Raw genomic sequence first — 15,939 nt, 5'->3', positions numbered from 1 at the left:
GTTATCAGCGATGATGCTGATGAGGCCTAAAGATATTTGAATGTATTTAATTGTCTACAATTGTTTTTTAAGCATGTACCACGGTAGTATCATTTTGTTTTTAGGGCGTCGGACGATATGTTTGTCTGAGAACAAGTTACAAATTCTAATGGTTTTCCATTACAGCCTGTTTGTCTTTACCAATTAAAACCATCACAAAATTTATATATAGTGTGTTTTGGGCCTTTTTCCATTTTTCCCATTTTTAAGTTAACATCCCACTAATACAACCCATCACAAAACCAGTAGAGACCATTAAAACCATTCGTTTTCCTTAAAACCAATACTATTCCCATTATAACCATTAAAACCTTTAGCATTTCTTTTTAGCACTGTTTTAGTGTTTTCTCTTCAACATGAAAGCAATTTGAGTGCTAATGTATACCGTATATCAAAATGCCATAGCGGATCTTATCCCATCACCTGTACCATGGTACCAACACATTCACCTTTAAAAAAAGCATTCACCATAGAGATCATAACTAGATCTTACAAGCCCCGTAAACAAGCTTCTATTGAAACCTTTACCTCTGAGCTGTGAACCTAACATTTCAGGTTTGCGTATTGCTTTCGTCGGTAACCGATAAGGCCTCTTTGCGCACGGCACACAGGCCTTTATTGACTCTGAACAAATTGCACCTTTTCATTAGCCGTGAAACCCTCACCTTTGTGTACCACACAGTAATTGAACACTAACACAGGCGCGCTCCATCGAAGGGGGGGGGATGGGGGTGCGCATCACAGTCTATTTATTCAGTCACAAGCGAATCGAGCGAGCGCGGCACAGTATTAATAAGGAGACTGCCGCCCGAGGCAATTAAACCAGCAGCCCAATGGAAGTCTGCAGAGTCACGATGCCGCATGTGGCTTTCCCGTCAGGTTTGCTTACAGAAGCCTCACCGTGGCAAGGCTAGCTCATATCTCTTGCAGACTTTAATAACGCGGCTGCTGGTCTATTCTCTTCCCATTCAATTAGAAACAGAGGCGGGGGAAGAGGAAATGAGGGTAACTAGTTTAGATGCTCGATCAGGTCGTAATAAGATGGGTTGGGGTAGGATCCACACTCTGCGCTTTTCATATGATTTCACTTTGCATGAATACTGGAGATAACAAAAATTGCCATTGTGTTACTGTTTTTGTTTTATGTTGCAATGTACTGTACTCAATACAAGCACCGTGGTTTCTACTGTGTTAGTCTACCATGCAATAACCGGCTGAGCTGTCAACTGAAAACACACAGGACGCACAGGTTAATGCATGCGCTATTACTGGGATGTCATATGCACTGGTAAAGTCGAAAACATTGAAATTATAGACATCTGTAGATGTTGCTTTGGCCACAGACTGCACAATATTGGATGTACAACGTGCAATAATGTTTACGTTACAAAGGTGGTTTATGTGGAGTACTTAAAGAGTGAACATACTTTTTTCGAGAGACAAAAAATAATTAATTGTTATTAGAAATTGTAAAAACTCATGCTTGTCGAGCCCCAATTTTTTAGGTTTAATAAATGTTGAACCTATTGTCCCTGTTGTAATATAATTGAATGCACATGAAATGTACATGCATAAAGATTTTGTCATTGTTTAGCGTAGTAGGACTTTATTTATGCCGACTTTAATTTTCATTTAATTCTAGATATTTTTATTTGAAATGTGTTTACATTCAAAATGATTTATTTTTTAGATGCATATATATTTAATGAAGAATAACAAATTCTACAATTATTTATGTTTTACAATTTAAACTACAGATTTTTCTATTTCCAAAAAGCTTTGTTTTCGTTTTATGATTGTCTTATGTTACAATGCATAAAAAAAGGTTTTATTTACATTTTTCAAAGTAGAATTTCTTATCTCTTTATTTTGATGTTGGGATGAAGAATGAGATGCTTTTGTACTGGTTTCATCAGCTCCACTATTTCAGCCCTGTTTTCCCTGCATCCAGGCATCAAAAGGAAAGTTGATTCTTTGATCTAGTTGTGCTTCAGTGTTTTGGGCGCATTTCATGTGCACATGAGCTTAGTCTGTTTAATAAAAAACACGACATTTGAGTGTTTAGATGCTCCATTTGTTACCTCACTTTCACTTTAAAGATGCTGAATTTTTAACCGCCACAGAATATTAACATAATTATTGTCAAAAGCTGAATTTGTAGTATCTTACTCTGAAGGGTATTTCAGGAGAGGTCCTGTGGGGTGAGGTCTCACACCCGTGGTAATGTTGCTGCTTTGCTAGTTAAAGTGCGCAGTTGGCATCATAACTGGGATGCCGCTGCCAAGTCTTTAAAATGGCACACGCCCTCAAAAAGCTTAATTGCATCTTGCTCTGTGCCCTGGTTTTCCAATCTGTTGGCATGACAACGGTGACGATGGCCTTGAAGTCCTTCTAGCATCCTTCACATCTTTGGCACATGATGTAGCGACATCACAGAAAGGCTCACAATGTCTGAATAGCCACATTTGCTCAAGTAGTGAGATCAAAAGTGTTTTTGATCTCTTTTTAGATGCACCTCTGTGCTATCATTTGAATTTCTCAAAATTGTAATAGCTAGTCATTATGTTTTCCCTTTCCTTCAGTGTGTGTATGCATAAAACAAAAACAAAAATGTTGTACCGCTAAACAAGTCTGACATGTGTTATGTGCAATCTGCTGTTTGTTCTGTGCTGTGGACTTCAATCTTGCCGCTTGTTAAGTAGATGTGTTCTGATACCATTCAGCAACAACCTGTGCTAATAGCCATGCTCAACTCCTCGGGAACACCCTGGCAACCACTCTTATGTTTTTCTCATAACATGTAAATACATGGATTCTAAAAAAATTCTCTTTTTGTATTTTGAAGGAGTGTCCTCAGATCCTGCCCTCCACCCAGATCTATATCCCTGTTGGGGTCATGAAGCCCATCACCCTCTTAGCCCGGAATCTTCCACAGCCCCAGTCTGGTCAGAGGAACTATGAATGTATCTTCTATATCCAGGGCAAAGAGTACAGCGTCACAGCTCTGCGTTTCAACAGCACCAGCATACAGTGTCAGAAGACCATGGTGAGTTCAAACTCAGTTTTCTTTCTGTTTAACCCACAGGAGAGAGTTATCAGGAGGATTCATAATAGACCACTCCGCAAGATGTAAACACTGGTCCAGAATCACTTCCGGTTTCATTTGTATTTATTTTAGTTTAACAGATAACGTATAATTAAATCTTAAAGATATCTGTTTAACATTTTAATTCAGTTATAAAAGTTCTGTTTGCAATGTTAAAGAAACTGAAAGGTTCTTCTGGATTAGCGTTGGATCGGCTTTGTTTATCGAAGTGGTCTATAGGTGTCAGCTTTATCTCAGGTCTTCTCCTAATATAGGAGCATTTGGCAAGATGTAAACAACCCTGGTCCAGAAGCACTTCCTGTTTCTGTTTTACATTATAGCAAATAATACAACAGAACATTTAAAATGGAATTTAAATGTTTAATGAACATCTTTAAGATGTTCAAAATAATTTAAGTATCATATAATTTATTACATGTATTAGTTTATGTTGTTAAAACACAATATAAATATATATATAAAATATATAAATAATTAAACAATAATTATAAATAAAAATATAATGTATCATATAAATATAATATAAAAGAAATGTTCATCATTTTAATTTAAATAAAAATTTAAATATTAAAACAGGAAGTGTTCTGGACCAGTGTTGTTTCTGTTTTGCAAAATGGTCTATAGCTATTGTTATTAAATCCATGTGAATGACATGGCTTAAATAATGTGGTTTCAAGCTCATTTAGATTATATTGTTTTGTATTCAAATCTGTATGACTTTAGCATATGCTCAAATGTAAAAACTTATTTTGTTGAGCCACATGTGAGGTCTTTTTCTCTTGTCTTGTTTTTTTATTTCTTTTTTTTTTGGAGCTAATTGTCAAAAGTACAGTGGATAGTACAGTCTTAGGTCTGCACTGCAGGCAACTGGTTCTTTCAGACATGACTGTGACCTCTTGAATTGCCACATCTGTTGGACCGCTCAGTCACAGAGTTCTTTAAGAGCCATTATAGACGTTGAATCACTAGTCCAAATGGCTGCCTTTTTTTACAGCCTTGCTGACACAATCCGCCCCCTTTTGGGCAATCAACATTTTGTCTGGCTGTCAAAACTGGCACTGGGCAGAGACTGGTGAGCCATTAGGGCCCAACGAAAGATGTTAAACTTATCTTTTTAACAGACTGCTTTGCAGAGGCAGTCATTAGAGGCGAGTGGAGGCTTGTGTATTTGATGGCACCATGACACCTCTCACCGTTGTTTATTGATGGCCGTTGTAAGATGCACCGTCTTTCTGTGGCGTCCTCTTTTGTGTTGAGACTTGTGGATGTTACTGAAGGGAAGCTAATTACATGGCTAAGAGTTTGCGGCGAGCTGTCTCGCTAAAGACTTTATCGACTGTTTGCTGTCGCGCCCGTTTCAAATCAACAGCCATTGCAGCGCTGCTGACGAGAAGCTATTTCTCTTTCTCCGCTAGCAGGAGGCATCAGCCGGAGTGATGTTAACTTTAACCGTCAACACGAGAGTAGAAAACAGCCAGCTGATAAGTGCCACTTCTCTTCTCATTTTGTAAGGGAGGGTGGATGTTTTATACGTGTTTTGTAAGTTTCTGGATTTTTTTGGAGGCAGCTCAAATCTCGTAATTCAAATTCAAATACCCATAATGAGCGTTTTTCTTTATTGTCTTGACTAGGGATTAACAATATATAGAATCGCAATTTTTTAATAACAATGTAAGATTTGTTTTTATGGAGTGCAACGGTTAAGCATGGCTGACGTTTTATGTTCTGTTTTTTCTTTTTTCCTCTTCTGTATAATTTTCAATTAAAAATATATTTCAATAATAATATATTTCAATAATTGAAATGAATTCAACACATTACACAAATCATTATTCTTCTGAAACCTCGTATCTCCATATTTTGTCATTTTTATTTTCTGCCATAAATCATTATTATTAGTCATCCTTTATGTTTTGCAAATATCTAACCAATAAAATGTATTCCAAAGTGCTTGTAAACTTTGACAACACAATATTTAATCATTCAAAAATTGTTTTTCCCATTTCCTGAAAAACAGCAAATATGGACATACAAGGTTTTGGAAGGACAGATTATTTAGCAAACTATTACATATTTTCTTCAGTATATTGTGGTCATACACTGAAAAAATACCCATAAAAACTGTACTATTCTGGCAGTCGGGATGCCAGAAAAAAAATCATGTTATTTTACACCCAACTTGTACATTTGCAGTCTATTTCTGTAATTTTATATTTTTACCACATTTTAAAAAAAAGGACAATTCTGTAAAATATTTTTTAAAAAAAATTCTTGATGTTTTTCATGTTGAAATAACCGTCTTTTTGAATACTTAACAGCGTTTTCTGTGAAATGTGATTTCTCATACACATCTGTTAATAAGCAAATGAGACACCTGTGAGTGCAGGATGACTCATCACTATTTTTGCTCGGAGTGTAGGTAGCATACCGAGGCCTTTAACAAACCAGGTTAGCAGAAGCTCATCTCTATCTCCGTTAAAGCTATAGTGCTGTTTTATTTCTTCCTCAAAGGTCCGGTCCTTTCCCCTGTCATCTGCGGTTAATGCCTGCGACGGAACCATGCCAGGTTTGGTTCTGTGCTGCTGGGTGTTCAGACAGCCCGTCAGTCCTAATGAGAGCCGCAATTACAGCCGTGTTAAGATCCACACTGCAATTACACCATTAAATGCCAGCAATTATCAGTTACTTAGCATGCAGTGATTTTAGCATGAGTGCTGCGTAGCCCTGCGTGAAAGTTCCATTACAAGAAGTAGGAGCATGTCTAAAATGACAGGCTTTGGCACAGATCAAGAGCCGCTATTGTTTTAGTCATTCAGAAAGTCATTCCTTAGCGATTTAAAAGACTGGTCGTCAATACGCTTGAATTGAAACGGTCCTGGCACTCGTGGGTTAATGCGTGTTGGCTGGGGTGCCAAACGGCGGGTCGGATATGAATCACCTGCCCAATGTTCTTTTCACGTCGCAGAAACCTTCTCCATATGAGTGATTAATTATAGCGCTGACTAATGGTTCTGTTGAATTCAAGGGCTTTGAACGGTTTCCCATAACAGTGGAGTTTCTACAAAATGTCATTGTAAGGTTGTTGTCGGTGTTAGGGGTTGTGTGTTACACAGCCTGATTATGTTTTGGCTGGTAACAAACAGTGCTGTAGAATAGTTTTTGGGGAAAAAGGTTAAAAAAAATCTTTGTTTTACCACACAATGCTATAGGGTCATTCTGTGTCAACACAACCAGAGCTATATCTACAAATTGCACATGGACTAAAATAAAAGTTTATTAAGAACCAGAGAACCCATTTACAAGTTTATTGAAAATTGCACATTATCTTAAAGTCACATTAAGACTCCCAAACCTCTGGGATTGTACCTTATAGGGCCTTGTAAATGTAGAAAGAAAAGTTTATTAGGAACCAGAATCTAAATATTAAAATATAAAATAAAAGTACAGGTCATTTTTAAAAAGTAAAAAGTTTCATATAAATAAAAGTAGTTATTCATATAATATAACTAAAATAGTTTTTAAACTGAAATTATTTTTTATTTTTTAACTCAAATGAAGATTGCTTTAAAAATAAGAATAAATGTGAAAATAATGAAGCTCCCTGTAATTTAGGTGAAAATGCAATTTTGATTTGTGAAAAATTGGTTGCTTTGACACGAAATGACCCTATATTGATATTTTAAGTGAATATTGTCAGCTGTTTGTAATAAATAAAACAATGTATTTATATTGTATATTAATGCTAGGGATGTAACGATTACCGGTTTTATGATAAACCACGATAAAAACCTCTAACGGTTAGTAATATCATGCCGTATTTTAGTTATCACTAAACCGTACCAATTTATCGTTACTAACGTTACATACTGTCCAGCGTTAGCCAAAGTTAGCAACAGTATAACAGAGGTGCATTATGAATTCTTTGGCGGTCACTCTTATGACTGCAGGTGTCTCCTGGGTCCCAAAGTACACCTCATTATTCACAACACATGCAGAAAGATGATTTTCTGATTTGTGTTGCGTTTAAATGAATGTCTGATTTACTTACTTCAGGTTGTGTTCACCCTAAACAAGAGAAACTTTTACCGAATGACCCCATTGTGCCATAATTAATATTCATGTTATTTATTTGATGTTCATGACAACGAAAAGTGCTTTTAGCAAGTCACATCAATATAAAACTTGGTATCAGTACTTTTTGGATATTTCCAGCACGTTGTAACAAAACCACGATAGTATTGATAACCGCGATAATCCCGTTCACTATAACCGTGATGTGAAATTTTCATACCGTTACATCTCTAATTAATGCAACGATAACCAAATCTGTTCTTTTTTAACAAACGTAATTTATTGTTTGCTTTAGTTAGCAGGAGTTGCGGTATAACGCAGTGCCTTATTTCTTAAAGTTACGAACCCCAAGACCGATGCTTGTAGGTGAGCCTCTTGCTAGGTAGATAAAGGGCAACAGCTGGCAGGTGGGATCCCGGGCTCATAGCAGGCAGATGGCCGGTGCTGTATGATTAGGTTGGCAGAGCTGATTGTGTTTGCCTGAGATTGATCAATTCGATCTTGTGTCTGTCTGCTTAAGACAATAGAGAGGCGGGTTAATAAAACACGACTGTGTGTTGGGACGCAGAGGGAAGCAGGTAGTCCTGACTCAATCGATTGCGTAAACAAAGGATATAGGGCTTCGGATGAGGTGTGCGAGAGGAACATCATTGACAATTAGCAGCTTGATTCTGAAGGGGAACTTCTTGGAGTCGGCTGGCTGAATAGAGGCCTTTTTCAGGTTTAGGAATTGTAGTATCTTCGTATAGATCTATAACCGGCTCTGAGTGTGAAGAAAAGAGAGAGAGTAAAAGGAAGGTGAGAAAGGGTTAATATAAAAAGGCGCCTGGAATGTTTTTCTCAACAAATCTCTCCGTCTTTCACCCTCTTTCTGTCTCCGAGCGCCACAGACCAGGACCCGAGGGATGAGCAGAACAGGGTGATGTTATCAGACTCTGCTTTACAACATTAGCTCCAGCTCAGATAAATGACCAGAGAGAGAGATCTTGAGACAGACACGCAAAAATGAGGACTATCGGGAGAGTTTGATAGGATCCAATTAAAAGCCGTCGCAGATAAAATGATGATGAATTGCAGCCGTGCGGCAGCGAGATGGTTTCTGACTCAACGCGCCCTTTCCTCCCCAAACGCTCTGAGGGGGGGAAATCGAAAGATGGAAGGGAAATGAGCTCGGGGGGGGGGTCAAGCGAAAAGGGAGGCAGTGTTTTTGTTGGTGTGAGAGAGAGAGGTGAATAACTCAAGGAGTGTTTGTTGTGTCCTGCAGTGGGGTTAAGATTGTGTCAGACGCTCCTGTGGAGAAGATCTCCTGCTAGGAAGAAGATTCACCGTGAGCTTAGAGCTGCATTACGACTTTAGCCACTTGAAGCCTCTTTTCTTATAGAAACACACTGTCCCTTATGCAAAGAAAATATACTGTAAGTTTATTAAATCCTTTTGATATATTTGAAAATGTATATTGATCATATTTTACAGTGTTAATATATTGAATAAAACATACAGTAAGGAATTGCCACTGTTTTATATATATTTAACAATAAAAGCACTTGGTTTTAGTATATTTTTGCTGTCTTTCCGAAACCCAGAATGGCCAGGCCAATGTTGACAAACACTTTTTAATACTTTTTAAGTTGGTTAGATATTTGCAGAGAGTCCGGAGAACCATAAAGGGTGACTAATATTAACGATTTATAACAAAAAATAAAAATCACAAAATATGGAGATACGAGGTTTCAAAAGGACAGCAGCAATATGGAAATGTATTATTTAATATATTGCATTATGTTTTTCAGTATATTTCCAAAATAAAAATAAAAAGTTTCTAACACCGGCTTCACACCACACGCGAATGAAGCGTTTTGCGCAAGTAAATTACATACAAAGTCAATGCAAAGGCGCGTAGAGATGCGAACTCGCAACAGGCGGTGCGAATAACGCGAATCGGGCGGCGCGATTGTCCTGAATGCGTGGCAATCTCGTCTTCCGCGAAGGTTGAAAATATTTGTCAGATCGCGTCAATCACGTGAAAATAACGAACTTTTCCCGCGAGTAATAAAGAACATGGAACGCGATTGTTCGCGTGGAGTGTGAACCCAGCATAAAAGTAAATGCATGATAGACAACCTCGTTGCTGTATAATTAACAATGACGCCAGACAGGAACAAAAGAAAATATATAATTTGTACAGTACTGGTGTTTACGTATGTATGTACTCGCGTGGGAGATGCATGTCTGCGTTTAATAAACCTCCCCCAATTAGCTGATGTGTTATTTTTACCCAGGCGCACAGGTACGCTATCAAAATGACTAATTATGTAAGACTGACCTACACAAGAGGCAGTGTTTTTTCTCCCCCCCCCCCATTCCAGCAGCTGGCATGTTTTGTTAACATAGGCACTTTCCAGCCCCATGGACCCGGAATCTCCAGCCTCACCCCCTCCTCGCTTCTCTCTGATCTATGGGCTTGCCAGCAGAGGACGGGCGCAGGCTGAGGAGATGCTCGATGTCTCACTTTTTCTGGGGTGCATTCGTTTTCCTCTGTGAGGGTAATTAGGAATTTTGGGGCGTGCAGGTGGGGTGATATAGAGTACCAGATCCTGTACAGCTCGTATGTTAGGCTGTTCTTGCACCTCTCATGAGTTTATTATACCTGGTAAAGTTTTGGTACTTCTTTTTTTATCTTGTTCAAAGTGAAAGTGTGTTTTGTTTGTTCTGCTGTAAGGTCATCGTAAAGTTGTAGCCTGTGTTCTGCACTTTTTTCACTTTGGGCAACGTTTTTGTTCCTGTGATTTTTTTATGTAGTGGCCAAGATACACTGTATCTTGCTCTAACCCTAACCTTTAATCATATTCAGATTTATTTCTTTAGCACATATAGTACTCATATTTAATAGTTTTGCAGCGTTTTAAATCAGCTTTACTGTAAATGCACATTGATACAAATATTAATGACAGAAGAAAGAAAAAAAGAAAATTATGAAATATATAGGAAACGTGATGTTTGTTTTCAATAAGATGACTAAGCTAACTGATAATAATTGTCTGTAGGTTTGTAAACGGACTATTATGTGTATCCAATTTTTTATAACATGTACTGTTTATTAGCTATACTAACAAAGAATAATTAAGATATGTATTATTGTGTTATTTTGAAGTCGTGTTTAGTATTTTCTTCACTTTTAATAGTATTTAAAGGGACAGTTCTCCTAAACATAAAGATTCTGTCATCGTATAGGCTACTCAACCTCGATTTCTGTATACATTTCTTTGTTCTGACAAACACCGAGAAAGATATTTGGAAGAATGCTTGTAACCAAACAGTTCTTGGCCACCATTGACTACCATAGTATGAAAAACGACAATGGCAGTCAAAAGTGCCCCAGAACTGTTTGCTTTCCTACATTCTTCAAAATATCTTCTTTTGTGTTCAACACAAAAGCGATTTTGGTTGCAAGCATTCCTCTAAATATCTTTCTCTGTGTTCATCGAAACAAATACATTTATACAGATTTGGAACAACTCGAGGGTGAGTTAATAAAGGCAGAATTTGTATTTTTGGGTGAACTGTTCCTTTAATGTGAAGCCTCTGTAGTGATTTAAAAACATTATTTTGCAGTAGTTTACTTGATTCATTTCAATGCAATACAGTGGTGAGAATTCTAGGGTGTGAGGTGGGTCATAGCCCGCATGCTTTAAATGGATCTAATCCAGTATTTGTGTCCTTAAACGACATTTGGTGCACCTCTGAGCCACCTTACACCTCTTCGGTCTAAAGACACCTATAGCTTCTGTGCCTTTTTTAAGAAGCACTTTTCCTGAAAACACACCACGCTTTCCCTGTGGACACTGCGATGTGCTGTATCACACAGAGACAAAGATATAGAGAAAGAGACATTGTAGCGGGCGTTGACATTTATCAACACCAGCACCTGAGGGACTGTGTGTGTGCGCGTGTATGGTGCGTATGGAATAGTTGCCGGATCACGGTTCTTCTTAATTAGGTCATGTGCATGTTTCTACTCACCTTGTGTGTTGAGGCCTCCAACGGCCTCATGGGAACTCGCACTTGCACAAGCAATTAATTACCCACCGCCACGTCTTCACGCTGACCACGGGCTGAATAATGAGCGTTATTATTCTTCCCGTCTCCAGCAGAAGAAGAGTTCTCCCCGAGCTCCCCGAAAGGACCCGTTGTTTTCAACCACCTTTCCGATAAATGCTGCATATGTGACCTTTCGTAAAGAACAAAGCCCTCTTCAGTCGTTTCCAGCTATTTTGTGGTCTCTGAAAGTCACGCGACCTCGGTCACATGGCCTTAGTGCTGCAATTAGCGTGTGCGGCGATTGTCCGGCCGAGGTGAGCGTGTCAAAAGCATGTTAATGGTGATATGAATAAATCATATCTGCGTTTTCGGACGGCCTTCGGGGAACAGGGTCGGCCGTTGTTGAGACGTGGCGTGCGTGGGGGGCGCTCTTTAAAGTTTAATGGAGCCGGGACGCTGGTGAGGAGAAGTGTGAGAGTTCACGTGGCTGGTTGGAGAAGAATGCTTGCATGAGCGTGGAGGTCTTTGGCGGTCGGCCGGGAGGATGTTTGATCAAGCCGAAGCTTTGGAGAGGAGCTGTCAATGAATCGTTGTGTGAAGCAAAGGTCTTGTGACTCGAGGGCGTTCAGCGGTTTTACTTTGACCTTGAGCCTTTCAAAGGCTTATCATATGAATCTTTGGCTTTGTTCAGACAGGCAGCTGATATCAGATTTGTGTGTGTGTGTCTGATGTGAATCTGTTCGGGGTCGTTCTTGTTCTGTACTTTTTAAACTCTGTAACTTTTGAAGAGAAATGGAAAGTTGTTAAAATGATACAATTATTTTCATTAATTAAAACGTTATTTTATAGTCAACATGTTGGGTTTTCAACGTTTTGATCATGTTTGTGTGGAATTTAAGAAACTGTCTTAAAAATATCTTGGGGGCGGGTGTCAGTGTTAGCCAGTTTTAACACTGACTAGACTCATCTTGCTGTTCACATATTAAAAAAACAAACCGTTGTCAACAATTATATGTGTGAATTTTGTGTGTGTGTGTGTGTGTGTGTGTGTGTACACAAGTGAAGACAGTACGACTCTTAATGAGATATGTCACCAAGCAAATTGGAAATGCCAATTTCACTTACATTCCCGCAACACGCTTCACGCCTAAATTCCGCCACTTGTTTGTTACACTTCCAGTCTGTAATTTAGATTTCTGAGATCTCCCGCACATGCTTTCTCTCCCGTTCCCGTCTCACTTCCTCTGCGCGCCTCCTGACCTCTCCTTTCATCCAGAAACGTGAAGATGCGCTCTGACAAATCGTATTTTTCTGTGTGCTGGTTCTGAGTCAGTAGTTTTACTGATGAGACCGTTTCTCACGATCCTGATACGAGAACCTTGTCTGTGAGCGTGTCGTCTGGTACGTCTGCTGCTGTTTATCGGTGCTTGTAACGTGTGTGTGTTTGTGTGCGTGTGGACGTTTTTATATCCCGGTGGGGACCTGAATGCACACCAACACATGGGGACTCGTGTCACCGTGGGGACCAAAATTGAGGTCCCTATGGGCAAAAAAGCTTATAAATTGTACAGAACAATTTTTTTTAAATCTAAAAATGCAAAAAGTTTTCTATGATCTTTAGGTTTAGGGGTTGGGTTAGCGGTAGGGGATAAAATATACAGTTTGTAGAGTATAAAAAAACGTTAACGCCTATGGACTGTCCCCACGGAGATAGTAAACCAAACATGTGTGTGCGTGTGTGTGTGTGTGTGCGTGCGTGCATGTGTGTGCGTGTGTTTGTGAATTAGACGGGCAGTAGTGAAGAGGCTGCTGTGGGGGTGGAGTATTTCCACCTCCCCCTGTATTGATCTGACAGTCGCACAATTGCGTGATGAGAATCCAGACATGTCTGTTTCTCTCCATCCGTCTCACTCTGTTGCCCGTCTCTTTTTATCTGGCTTGCTCACTCGTTCTCCCTAGGATACACACTTAAATGGCAAGATTTACATGGGCCGAGATAAGCCAGCATGTTTCATTCTGAGCTGGAACGCTGGAACAGTGTTTCTCAGAAAGCTCTTCGTCCCAACAGACCCCAGTCGCATGTCAGGATCTGTGTTGTAAATCACTGACGTGTTGCGCAGCAATATGGTTGCGTCGATTTGGCATGATGTTCGCTTTGTACGTTTGTGGAGAATTGTTTTTTTGTGGTTTTTATTTATTTGTGAATTGATGCACAGTAAATAGAAAGCTGTTCTGGGTCCTGAAATGTGTGTCCATGAGTGCGCAGTCATCAAATTGGTCTTCTCTTTCTTTTTCCTCTCTGTAGTATGACTACGAAGGAAATGACATCAGCGACCTTCCTGTGGACCTCTCTGTTGTTTGGAATGGAGATTTTGTCATCGACAACCCTTACAATATTAAAGGTAAAACTGACCTCTCTCTTTTACTCTCACTAGTTCATTGCACATTAAGTAACAGTCCCTTCTCTGTGTAGTATCCACATCTCTCGTCAGTGCTTGTGAAGAAGAATTAGGGCTGTTTTATGCCTGACTGCATGTCTTTCCAGGCCTCGGTGTTTTTAGGACAGATAAGCTGGTTCTGTCTGTGCTGTTACTGCCACAAAACAATGGGAAAACACACTTCAGTTCCTCTCAAAATTTGTACAGAATTAAAGTGTGCGATTTATTAGCATCCTTGGTCTTAAAGGGATAGTTCACACAAAAATGAAAATTCTGTCATCATTTACTCAGCCTCTTGTCATTTCTAACCTGTTTGACTTTCTTTCTTCTGCAGAACACAAAAGAAGATGTTTTGAAGAATGTTGGTAACCGAACAGCGACAGCACCCATTCACTCCTATTGTATGGACACAAAACCAGTGCGAGTGAATGGGTGGCAGTTGACAACATTCTTCAAAATGTCTTCTTTTGTGTTCTGTGGAAAGTCATACATGTTTGAAGTGACACAATATATATATTTTTTGATGTAATGGTTATAATGGGAATTGTATTGGTTTTAATGAAAACCATAATGTGTCTACTGGTATGTGATGGATTTTATTGGTAGGATGTCTTCTGGCAAGGCTTATTGGAACTGTATTGGAATGATGCCCAAAACACATTACAAAAATGAATTTAGTACTGATTTGAATGGAAAAGCTAATGATTCGTAATGGTATTTTAATGGAAACCATTCGAATTTCTGTGATGTTTCTGTTGGGTTCCTATTGTGTCTGTTTGATTATTATTGATATGCTCAAAGCATGGCCTTTTAGCTTTTTCACCTGGAACTAATAAATACTTAAACAAGGTTCAAATATGTCCCAGAAATATTAAAGACTTAGAAATAAAGAGAAATGGTCTCTATGCCTTCTGTTTAAACCATTTTTTCTACCGTAGAAGTAGCCTTATAAAAACACTGTGTGAAGTCATCGACAGACTAGGCAGTTTGTTTTGGTCCCATCTCTCTTAACCACTCATTTTCTTCCTTTTTCTTTTGTTTGCCATTCCATCCATATGTCACTCTCTCCTTCTCACTCTCTCTCTATATTTCCGCACCCCTCTTTATAGCATATTAAATGCATCCGTCTTCTACACGCCGGCAGAGAAACCCCCAGCTTTATCCTGCTGTAAAGTGGAAATGTTAATGTAATTAAATCATTCATTTGGTTCAGTTTAATTAGCACCGAGCTACTTTTAAGCTTAGCTGTGGCTAATCAGATTAGCACGAGGCTGAGACGGATGGATGCGCCGGTTCTTTTGAAGTCCGGCGGCAGTGACGCTCAGACAGCAGAACGTTCAGCCACAGCATCCTCAGGCTCCGGAGGCCTGTGACAAAAATCTGCATTCTTTATCTTTACGAAATGTTGTTAGCTGTATCTGAAGTGACACGTGTTGGTTTATGCATACTTTAATCTCCTATGCTGCAGTTTTACAGTTTCAGAGAACTGAATGTTTTTCTGTTTTCCAAAAATCTTTATTTTTTTCAGAGGAAGTGTCTTATGTAAATATAATACAGTATGTAAGTTTTGCTACTTATTTTTATACTTTAAAGAGCTTCAAACATATTTCGTCCGAACACATCTCAGAGCCAGAACTGTTCTTCTTTTTTATAAAATACTGTACGAAACTTCAGCTTTGCTGCACTCGAGTTAGATTTGTCTTGCCCGTTTCTTTCTAACCATTTATCTCCCTCTCTCGTTCTCTTTTTTGGCTAGCGCACCTGTACAAGTGTTACGCCATGCGGGACAGCTGCGGAATGTGTTTGAAAGCAGATCCTCGCTTCGACTGTGGCTGGTGCATCCAAGAGAAGAAGTGTTCGCTGAGACAGGAGTGTGCTCCTCCTGAGAGCATCTGGATGCACCCCAGCGCTGGAAACAGTCGCTGCGCACACCCGAAAATCATCAAGGTAACCTATTTTTATTCAGTCAACCCATGTACACACTCATAATCGCGAGGCTTTAAAAAAAACTTGGATTGCATGAGCTTTCATGCTACAGATGCTCTTTAGCGCCTTTATTTTGAAGAAAGCAGTCATGTGACTGACGGACTTAACCTGTCACTAAAGGGATTTTCAGGAGTGTGCCGGTTCTCTATTCTGCTGTCTTCCATTCAGAGAAGCTTCGCCTTTCGTTCACTTCCCGTGTGCTGACAATAGCAGTGCCCTGCCATTCTTAAGTTTCTATAACATTGACACTCTTAATCTAAA

At 39.2% G+C, this 15,939-nt stretch overlaps 1 protein-coding gene across 2 annotated transcripts in view; it reads left to right on the top strand.

Moving 5' to 3' along the window:
- plxna1a (plexin A1a) overlaps nucleotides 1–15,939 on the top strand; it is a 181,745-nt gene that overhangs the window by 123,219 nt on the left and 42,587 nt on the right. For both annotated transcript variants that reach the window (XM_057363321.1, XM_057363320.1), the window contains exons 10-12: nucleotides 2,885–3,085; nucleotides 13,560–13,656; nucleotides 15,449–15,639. In XM_057363321.1, coding sequence (XP_057219304.1) covers nucleotides 2,885–3,085; nucleotides 13,560–13,656; nucleotides 15,449–15,639 — 489 coding nt within the window. The remainder of the gene's footprint in view (nucleotides 1–2,884; nucleotides 3,086–13,559; nucleotides 13,657–15,448; nucleotides 15,640–15,939) is intronic.

This window comes from Triplophysa rosa, linkage group LG21 (genome assembly GCF_024868665.1).
Source record: "Triplophysa rosa linkage group LG21, Trosa_1v2, whole genome shotgun sequence".
Taxonomy (NCBI): Eukaryota; Metazoa; Chordata; class Actinopteri; order Cypriniformes; family Nemacheilidae; genus Triplophysa; species Triplophysa rosa.
Note: the sequence above shows the minus strand (reverse complement) of the source record. Positions and strands in the feature narration are given on the sequence as shown.